This window comes from Eleutherodactylus coqui, chromosome 6, assembly GCF_035609145.1.
Source record: "Eleutherodactylus coqui strain aEleCoq1 chromosome 6, aEleCoq1.hap1, whole genome shotgun sequence".
NCBI classification, from domain to species: Eukaryota; Metazoa; Chordata; class Amphibia; order Anura; family Eleutherodactylidae; genus Eleutherodactylus; species Eleutherodactylus coqui.
The window spans coordinates 195,613,520-195,624,339 of record NC_089842.1 but is presented as its reverse complement, the minus strand read 5'-3'; the positions used below and the strand labels follow the sequence as shown (position 1 = coordinate 195,624,339).

General features: G+C 42.3%; 1 protein-coding gene across 5 annotated transcripts in view; it reads right to left on the bottom strand.

Annotated features, from left to right (window-relative positions):
• STRN3 (striatin 3) overlaps nucleotides 1-10,820 on the bottom strand; it is a 63,021-nt gene that overhangs the window by 2,743 nt on the left and 49,458 nt on the right. For 2 of the 5 annotated variants that reach the window (XM_066608568.1, XM_066608571.1), the window contains 9 exons: nucleotides 9,028-9,165; nucleotides 8,710-8,843; nucleotides 8,044-8,219; nucleotides 7,913-7,960; nucleotides 7,637-7,758; nucleotides 6,774-6,941; nucleotides 5,517-5,657; nucleotides 4,271-4,378; nucleotides 1,361-1,447 (listed from right to left, as the gene is read on the bottom strand). In XM_066608568.1, coding sequence (XP_066464665.1) covers nucleotides 1,361-1,447; nucleotides 4,271-4,378; nucleotides 5,517-5,657; nucleotides 6,774-6,941; nucleotides 7,637-7,758; nucleotides 7,913-7,960; nucleotides 8,044-8,219; nucleotides 8,710-8,843; nucleotides 9,028-9,165 — 1,122 coding nt within the window. The remainder of the gene's footprint in view (nucleotides 1-1,360; nucleotides 1,448-4,270; nucleotides 4,379-5,516; nucleotides 5,658-6,773; nucleotides 6,942-7,636; nucleotides 7,759-7,912; nucleotides 7,961-8,043; nucleotides 8,220-8,709; nucleotides 8,844-9,027; nucleotides 9,166-10,820) is intronic. The other 3 variants (XM_066608569.1, XM_066608572.1, XM_066608573.1) reach the window with 2 other exon arrangements.

Sequence of the window (10,820 nt, the reverse complement as noted above, 5' to 3'; positions counted from 1 at the left end):
AAATGAATTAAAAAAAAGAAATAAACTGATCATTGAAATCAATGCAGAAAAAAAGTGTAAAGAAAAGACAAACGGAATGGAAGCAAAAAAGGTTTTTTTTTCTTTAAAACGCCAAAGGAAAACTTTTTTGCTTTCATATTCGGTTTACTTTTTTTTTTCTTAACTGAACGCAGCCTACAGCACAATTTATTCCATTTTAAAAAAATGAAAACCAAAACATTCTGTATGTGCTTTTTCTTTTTTTAACCCTTTGCAATCCAATTTTGGATTCAGGGTTTCCTCTTTCTGCCATTATACAGTGGCGCCACCTGCTGGCTAGAGCCAGTACTGAGGTATTGGACATGCTGGAAAGGCACCCAGCAACAGAGCGGCTAGTAATATACAGTAAGAATACCCTGTGGACCTCTTCAGACATCGGAAGCTGTACAGCTTCAATCAGAATGTCTTCAGAAGTCAGACAGTGGATTGGAAAGGGTTAAACCCCACAGTAATCAATGGAGGAAAAAACCCAAAACAGTTTATTTCTGTTTCTCTGCTCCAAAAACATCGCAGAGAAATGAAATTATGACTGAAGCCCTAATGCAGCTGTAAACTGAGCCTTAGTAATCATCATTAAGGTTCATACAAACTACCATGTTACGGCTCCATAGGTCAACCAACTTGTAGGAAGACAATATGGCACGTATCCTACAGAAATCTATGGCCCTATTGCACTTTTGTATGCCTCTATCAAATATTAGTCTTTTTCTACGAGATGATAGGTTGCCGGGATGAACCAAATATAAAAATGGAGTGGCGCTCCACTAGGGCATCAGGCTTTGAACCAGAGTCCCACCCTATCATATATGCCCAACAAGACAAAGGCTGATCTTGGTCAGTTTTTCTGATAGACACAACACTATATGAAGAAGTGTACAGAACATATTGCTGCTGGCTGCTCCAGGTCCTTTCTACAAAGTGATAATGGAACAGAACGTAAAGGAGAAAAATAAGATCTCTCTTGGGCATCACGCAGATAAAGTGACTTCTTGCTTTATTTATAGGACTACTTATTCCAAAAGCAAACAGCCCTTCTTCTAGGCCGGTTAGGACTGGACTAGAAGGGTTGTTTGCTTTTCAAATAAGTAGTCGTATAAATAAAGCAAGAAGTCACTTAATCTGTGGTGCCAGAAATAAATCCTGTTCTTCTCCCTATACTTCTATCTGCCATAATTGCTTATAGGAGGATACTACAGCTCCGTAAGAAAACAGCATACAGCAGCAAATTTAGTGCATCTCTCTGCCTTCATACACAGCTCACCATGTGCATAAAGACAAAAAGTTTCACAATACTCTTCATATATACAAGTTTGCCACTTACTTCCAGACATTAGGTAAATTCCATTAGGATCCACTGCGAGGCTAGTAACAGCATCCAGGTGTGCAACCATTGAATGAATAGTCTTGCCTGAAAAACACAAGGTAAAACGAAAAAGCTGTTAAAACCAGATTATGATGATGAAGTGTGGAACTTATGGAAACAGCTGAGCAGGCTTTGCGATGTTCTTCAACTCCCATAAAGGTCAATGGGAGTTACAAAAACGGTAACCGCATGCTACTGTTTCTGTAAGTTGTCAGCCACAAAATGTAGCTCTGTCCCCATTCACTTACAGAAACAGTGTAGCATTGCCTGCTCGACTGTTTTCACAAGTCTCGACAAATCTCATTTAGACAAGTAGTTGGGGCAAGAACTAAAGATAGATGCAGTTCCCACCTACCAATCATCTGACTTTCATGGCTTATTCTGTGGACATGCCATGGAAGTCTCAGATGGGATATCCCTTTAACCCCTTCCCACCACAGGACGTAAATGTACATCCGGCTGTGGGGTACTTAATGCAATAGAACGTACACTAACATCTTGGGGATAGTGCGAGATCAGGAGAGATCCCGCACTATCCAGCAGCAGGAGCCGGCTGTCACTGATAGCCGGAATCCTGCTGCAAGGGTGCATCGGGACAGTGACCCCCGCTGTCAACCCCTTCCCTGCCACGATCTATGTAGATCACAGCATGTAAAGGGTTCACAGAGGGAGCACGCTCCCTCTGTGACGTCATCGGAATCTCTCAATGAAACAGCGGAGAGCCTGACGGGTTGCCATGGCAACGGGAAGACAGCTACAGGCGTTCTGCATTGCCATCAGCTAGGATCGCTATAACTAGCATTAGAGGCATTGCAGGACAGAAGTCCTGCATTGCCTTCTCATAGCAATCACAGGTGTGATTGTTCAAGCCCTCTATAGGGACATAAAAAGCGTTAAAAAATTCCTTAAAAACTGAGGAAAAATGCTTATTTTTTCATTTTACCTTCCAAAAAACGCAACAAACGTGAGCAAAAAAGCTATATGTACACCAAAACAATACAAACTACAGCTCGTCTCACAAAAAATAAGCCCTCACAGAGCTCCGTCCATGGAAAAATAATAAAGGAATAGGACTTTGAATACAGCAATTTAGAATCCCCCCCCCCCCCAATTTTGGTATTGTTGTAATCGTACCGAATTGCAGATGTATTGTCATTTATACTGCATGATGAACGCTGTTAAAAAAAAAGAAAATCTATGGCAGAATTGATAAGTTCTCTCCCTGCTATCAAAAAAAAATTAATGAAAGTTTTACAATATTTTATGCACCCAAAAATGACACCCATAAGAAAAAACAGTTTGCCACGCAAAAAACATGCCCTTATACGCCCGTGTCGACGGAATAATAAATAAGTTATGGCTTTTGAAAAAAGGAGATGAAAATCCGCCAAAAACTGTTGCGTCTTTAACCCCAAAATAGGCCATGTCCTTAAGGGGTTAGAGGTGAGCTGAATGAATACAGCTAAACTGGTAACCAAACTGCAGGAACAGAATGCAAAAGAGCAATTTGAGCACCATGCATCGCATTACATCATTGCATTTGATATTGCATTATTAACAAGGTAACATGAAAAATCAAATCAACCAAGGGTTAGTATTAGAGATGAGCGAGCATACTCGCTAAGGGCAATTGCTTAATCGAGCATTGCCCTTAGCGAGTACCTGCCCGCTCGGAAGAAAAGATTCGGCTGCCGGCGGCAGGCAGGGAGCAGCGGGGGAGAGCGGGAGGAACGGAGGGGAGATCTCTCTCTCTCCCCCGCTCCTTTCTGCTCATGGCCGCAACTCACCTGTCACCCGCGCCGGCAGCCGAACCTTTTCTTCCGAGCGGGCAGGTACTCGCTAAGGGCAATGCTTGATCGAGTAATTGTCCTTAGCGAGTATGCTCGCTCATCTCTAGTTAGGATTGTTGGATGTGCAGCCATCAAACAGGTTACTAGACAGGAAGTGAACAGTATGAAGGGAGAAGGGTATAAAATCCCATGATTTTGGAATGCCTAAAGCAATACGTTGTACACAACACGTCCTGCTTACATACATGTAGTAGAGATGCTGCAGATTTGCGCAGGTAAAATCCACACTGAATTAAAAGTCGGTAAAAGACAAGTGCATGAAATTGATTTTTAAATCTGCAGCATGGCCATTCCTGTTCAGGGGTTTCACTGCGGATTTCTCTCCTGTCAATTTAGACAGGTGAAATCCACATTGCATGCAAATTTTGCAGCATTTTCTTTCCCTCATATGGACTATGGCCTTAATATATAAATTAGGCCCCGACAGATTTTAAGAAATGCATGCTGAGGCATGAAATCTACCTGCAGTCTCCATTAAATGGACATACCACTAATTAGTGGCTCTATAAATATTTGGTTCACCACTATATTCTGGTGGCAGGGAGTGCATTGTGACTGCGGCAAAAACAGGATGACCCGTCTCATGACTGCTATGAGGAGCCAGAAGTGTAATAGGAGGCAGCGCTCCAATTGGTTTCAATGGCAGTGAAGACAGCTATTACACTTCCGATTCTGACCACTTATGCGGACATGTGACCCAATTAGCGGATAGCTGGGTATCCCGAGTGTCAGACCCCTCCAGCAATCAACTATTGATGGCCTTTCCTGAGAATAGGTCACCACTAGTTAAAAGTCCCAGAATACCCCTTTTTTGGTCAAATCACACTGATTCACAGCAGCTTCCTTGGAGCATTCTGCAAGAGCAGTGTGAATGCAACCTTAATTGTACAGTTCAAAATCATAGGTACTGCAAAAGAACAAGTTATACAAGCCTTTATATACAATATTTAAAACTAAAAAGGTCTGGCGGTGTACAAAAACATGTTCTTGCTGGTAAACAAATATAATGGGAGCTCACCCGACTTATTGTCAAAAAACTTTATGTGCCTATCCTCATAGGCAGCAATGGTAACAGGAAGAGTTGGGTGGCTCACAATCTTGTTTATATAGCCACTAAATGCGATACCTGTAAAACAAAGATAAAACTTTCTTTATGTATACATTAGTGTTGATAAACAGCAGAATGCCGCAGCTAGGCCTTATGTCCAGGAGCGGGTGTGAATTCCAGGATCCGCGTGGTGCCCACCCTGCCCGCGACATGAGGACATTCCAGACGCTGTGGGTCGTTCAGCGTCTTCTCAGTGCATGTGGGCAGGCCTGTCCTGTCGGCCGGCACATCCCCGCACGTGCGCAGTGGAGATTTTTTTATATAGTATCTCCTGCTTTTCCACGGGCCCCACAGCACACGCGGAGTGACAGTTCCGGGTGTGCCGCAGATCGGACGGCTTCCATTGAAGTTAATGGAAACAGATTCCGCAGCAAAACACAGCATGCTGTGATTTGTTTTCCTTCTTTCAGTAAGCTGCGGACGCCGATGAGATGCCTATGGGCAGCTTGAAGTCCAGATCATCTGCACGGATCCCGGAATCCAAACCCGCCCGTGGACATGAGCCCTTATGTTAACACACGCAACTACATATATAAAAACTAAACATTTTGCTTAAAGGGCACATCTCATGAAGACCACCTCCGTTTATACTAGTGCAAATGGATGTCGTAAAATGGGGGGCTGCATAGGATGGGAACTCCTATGGGGCAAGAAAAGAGGTGCTCTGAAAACAGCTAGCTTTCATGCATTGCAAACATTCATCTGATACTGTATACCTTGTGCCATATGGAGGCACAAGTGTTTTTTTCACAGGTTCATTTAAAGGCGGCAGCACGAGTTACGTCTACAAGTCTGTAAAACATAACTACAGACACACTGTGTACCACCATACATGGTCTGGTGCCTAGAGGAAACCTAAAGCACAAATAGTTGTAATAAACTGCATTAATAGTAATGTAAAGTAGATATAATGACAGGGCTACCTCTTGCTGTGTACAGAAAACGATAAGCTAAAAACGGATTTAGTTCAGTGCCTGCAGGAGGGGTATAGCAGGTAGGAGGGACTAACTTTTTCTTTGCTTTGTGTCGCCTCCTAGTGGCAGCAGCTATACCCAAGGTATTGCCGTGTCCCCCAATGATACGGACGAGGAAAGATTGCTTTCTGAATCAGAGCGGGACAATTCATCTAAACCCCTTAACATAAAAGAATACTTACTAGAATCAGAAGGTGCTGACAACTGCAGAAGGGACTGAGACGTCTCAAGGTCATAAGCCACAATACAGCCAGAGGAGAAAGAGGCAACAGCATGGGCTGGGTCACAGCCTATAAAGTCCACCGAAGTGGGGATGCCATGTTCTGATGGGAACAGATAAGAATTACCACACGACACAACATTTTATTTACCAGTTTTAATGTCTGCCCGTCACATGCCAAGTAGCGTTACGTTAGCCCATATTACAGAAACTTGTGTAGAGTGGCTTGGGATGCAATCACACTTTGCCTGTTGGCTGACAATGAATGTGTCTGCAGAGAATGAGTTTGGCAGAAGGTCCCTCTGCCACAGACTACTGTCATTTTGTTATACTGTCCCTGCTGTTACGTACTTTGAATATAGTCATACAGGGTTTAGCAGCTTTCAGGGTATCTGCAGAGCCGCTCTTATCAGGGCAATCGCCCCGCATGTTACTGCATAGGACGATTTAGTCATTAGGGATATTTAGGGACAGGTGTCCATTCCCTTCTCAGTTCACTTCTGTGGATGGATAGCAGGTCCTATACAAGATTGCATTCAGCCATTTGGACGGGTCTACAGGACTAATAAGATCTAATTCCATCATTACAGTATTACGGAAGCCAGATTGCCATAGGTGTATTTCATATGGTTATTCATCTTTTATATACATGTGTTATGGCGTTATGCATGGGACCATGATTAATATCCACTATGTTGGAATTTTGATCACTTATGGAGGCATCATATATTTCATCTTTATCCTATTAAACGTTATATTTTAAATAAGGTTGGGCAACAAGGCACAAGTAGTTGATATCGACCTTTCAACTTAAAGGGTTCGTTTGCAATGAAAAAAAATATGTGTGGGACCTCTGGGACCCCCTCACCTATGGGGACATATATTATGCCTATGCTGCTTGTTCAGCTCTTTTTATTACCTCAATAAACTAGTGGAAAGTGTAGCTACCTCTACTTTAACGGTAGATGCGGCTGCTTTGAATCATGCGATCCCCGTTCTTATAGATGAGGGCCCAGAGGCGGGCCAGAGCACCAGACAGTTCAGGCATATTCAAAGTAGAATGTTTATGAAGGAATGTGTCAGAATACAAAGGAGTCAGGATCTTTTTTACAATCTGTAGCAAATTGGTCTATTTTGGGTGCGTTTTACTTTCCTACAACTCAAGTGAAGTTTGTCCATCAAGTTCAACCTTTTTATTTTTTTACAAACAATCTCTCACCTTTGTTTCCATTATATGTTCCGACACATGGCACACTTTCCGGTGGATTCCATAATCGAACCGTTCCATCAGCTGAGCAAGAGAGCAATTTGTCTTTTACACCACTGTGAGCCAAGCCCCATACGGCATCTGTGTGCCCGAGTAATGTACCAGCGAGAACACTAGGATCTGAGACAGAACAGAGGAAATACACCATTACCTTCCAGCAGAGCTTTTATACTATACGCAATGCCCAAGATAGTTAATAGAATAGTTCTAACACAATATAAAAAAGTTCAAAAGGAGACAGCAGAGTCCAAGACTTTTACACAAAGTCCCCACACTGCCCAACACTTTATTATCTGCAGCGACAACGTCACAATTTTACTTAAAAAGTTACAATTTAAACACTACGGTGGATTCTCACTAGCGTTTAATCTCAGGTTTGGTATTTCTGTCTGTGCTTTCCATTTTTGGAGCAGAGAGTTCGAATTAAAACTGAATTAAACAGATCTGTTTTTACCACCATTGATTAAATGCGGTTTTGTAAAAACTGAAAGCACATGGAAAGCTTTGCATCTGCTTCCATTTTGTTGGGCTTCCTATTTTTAAGCAGAACAAACAGCGGTGAAGACTGCACCATTTGTCGAGTTTAAAAAAAGGAAACCTAAAAAGGAAGCAAACAAATCTTTCAGTTTTTAAAACCCCCACTGAAATCAATGGTGGTAAAAACAAATCTGTTTAATTTCGTTTTAATGCCATCTGTCTGCTCCAAAAATGAGAGAGAGAAGCCAAAACTGAGATCAAACGCTAGTGCGAATCATCCTTAGAAAGATGGGCATACAGAACGACACATAACACTGCAATAAAGGCTTCAAACATACCGTATGTATCATATGGATCCACATTTGAACTTAGCATATTCCACCATTGTATTGTAGAATCTATTCCTCCACTGAAGCAGTGCTCTCCACTAGAGCAGACCACCAGGGAAAGGACCGGACCCCTGGAAAGAAAGTCACTCATATAGCAATGTCCAAAAGCAAGTTGACAAAACACACAGAAGTCAGTCACAATTTAGTAAAGAATGTTTAGAGAAGGGCTCATCTTATATAGCAGAGGGGGTTGTTCCTTCCAAGAGCCTTTAAACAAGTACTTACATGTGAGCTCTGAAGGTATAGATTGGTTCCACATCGAACGAGGCACTCCTGAAGAGAAACAGATGTCAGATATTGACAGCTGCTATGTCTTATACATCTATAGGAGTTAAAAAAGGTTGCAAAACACTCACTTTTTGGCAGGGACTGTTTTCTGCAAGTTCCATAATTTTAGAGTATGATCTTCAGATGCGGTCACCAGAACAGGCTCGACTGGATGAAATGCTAGCGCTCGCACCCCATCAAAGTGACTTCGTAGGGTATATTTGTGGTTCCAGGTCTTCCTAAATGCATCCTTGTTGGACGGCATCTTTAAAAATGGAAGAATTTAGGAGATTTACATTTATTTTAATATGTATCTATGTAAACTAATGAAAATTGGTGCTCTGTACAAGTTTCGACATAAGAAAAAAAATTGCTGTACACTTCAGCGTTCCTTCAACTTTTTGTCAGGGACAGAATAAAAAAAAGCACTAGTACATAACTGTGTAGGTTGGCAAGAAGCACGGTATAGATGGCATAATGTATGACAGTTAGATTACACACAGGCTTGTAAGAGGCAGGAGACGGCGGTATAAGCATAGGAGCTGTATATAGCAAACTAAGGTATTTTTAAGACTAATTCACCAGTATTGCAGTCAGTGGAGCACTTTATTGAGTGCTGCACCAACACAATGCTTCTAGAAGTGTATATGGCATCCAATGGAAGATGCTAATAGTTAACCTACCATAGTATTTGCAGATACAGTTCCTAAAATATTGCTCTAAATCATTCAACTGCTGCAAACTTGAATACTTACATCATAACTATAGTCTGAATCATTCGCCACTGTTAGGTCAGCCAAGTCTCCGAGTCCAAGAACACTCTCAAGGACATCATCTGATCCCATGATGAAGGTCTTCCCACCACCAGATGGAAAAGCTATGGGCTCGGCTAGAAAGAAAAAAGTTTATTACATTTTTTTTTGATGAATAGGCAATAAATACATCTATTTCCAAAAGTTCCAATTGTTTCCAAATCTACAAATCTAGGACGACAACGGAGAGAACACAACAAGCCACCGCAGTAGACGTCACATCATTTACTGTATAATCATGGTTCCCTGGGGGATTCGTACCTTCCTCTGCCCTCCCACCTTCATGATCTGTTATTCTGGTTGGTGAACGGGCCGGACTCAGGATGCCTGGAGGGATGCGGGACAGTTCCTCATCACCCAGGTCTGCAATCATATCGTGCAATTTCGTCCGGTTTACCCCTGAAAAGTAATCGTAGTGGTTCTTGTTGAAAAGATTTTCCCTGCTGTTATACATCATCTTTTCAGTGCTTCATTGTAGGAGTCACCTGCAGCTTTGTGACAGACGTATTTCACTTCCTAACACTACAACGTATCTTTTACACATCCAAAACGTGGATAGCTCCTTTCAAAGGAGTTTGGAAACATGACATGATACCTTAATGGGCTTTTCCAGCTCTTAAAAAAACGGATGCCCTATCCACAGGATAGCTCATGAACAGCTCACAAGTGGGGTTGAACACCCTGGACCCCAGTCTTAGCCAGACAAGCTGTCACCCTGTAGAGAGCAGGAAGCAGCTAACACCATCCATTGTGCGGTGGCCAGGTGTGGTACTGCAGGCACAGCTTCCATTGCAGTGAATATGAGTAGTGTCTGCAATACCACACCTGGCCACTGCATAAGCTTATCTGCATCCTGCTCCATACATGATGACAGCTGGCCTAGCAAACAGCTGATTGGCCGAGGTCTAGGAGGATTTTTAGAGTACCAGCAGTATATATGAGATTCCGAATAATCTAATCCACATGCTGCAGGGGGAAAAAAAGAAAAATCTGCAGAGTAAACTAAGCTGTAGTAGAGATTTTAAATTGGCAGCATATCTATTTACACTGCAAGATTTTCAGCACAAATTCCAAATGGAGGTGTAAAATCTGCATTACAACGCAAGTTGCATGCATGAAGCTAGCCAAGGTAAGATATCAATGTAATTCTATTTTGTACCTATGCAATCTTCAAAATCTTCTTGCCTGCAACTACGCTTACTGTCCGTGGATGCAAACTCTAAAGCCCCATTCACACACGATTATCGTTCAAAATTTGTTCAAATGATGGCATATGAGCGATAATCATTGCGTGTAAATGCTGCCATTGTTCATTCTTCGGCTGAACAATGATTTTACGGTGAGCTTAAAATCCATCATTCGGCGGGAGAGAAGATAACACAGACGGCACGCTGTGTTCTCCATGGGAGTCGGAGATTATATTGTATTCTGCGGCCAGCCTGTGCGAGAACAATAGAGCTGCATGCAGAGCTCAGACCACAAGCTGTGCTATGCAAACAGCTCCAGGAGGCCCTTTCCAACACATATGAAGCTGATAAAGTATTAATGGACATTAGTGTTTATTAACACTTTATGCAAGACAATTGCTAAAACTGTCAATCTTCCAATCGTTTGAAAGATTGTCTTTGCGTTTAAACGGGCCTTTAGCAAAAGAGTAATAAGTATTCCTATATAAAGCAGCACTGTCTGAGGGGGGAGGCGGATTTGGGAGCGCAAGTGATATGCAATCGTATTACAAAAGTTAGAACATGGAGTGAGTGGATATTGCACTGCGAGATATATACGTGCACGGCACGCAGCCGGTACACAATGACATTGTGTACTGGCTGTGTGTTGCCGATAACCATGTACTATCTTGGTGTGTATGCACGTGTAATACCCGCCAAGATAGAAAACGCTGCGACTTATTTTGCTGCGACATGGTCGCCTATGGCAGATTGGTACAGCCTATTGCACGGACAGAATATGATGTACCCACAAACTTGTGTGAGCCCGGCCTTACTAATATGTTCTCATGTGATGTCCCAAATTCTAAATATTTGTGAAAGTCCTCA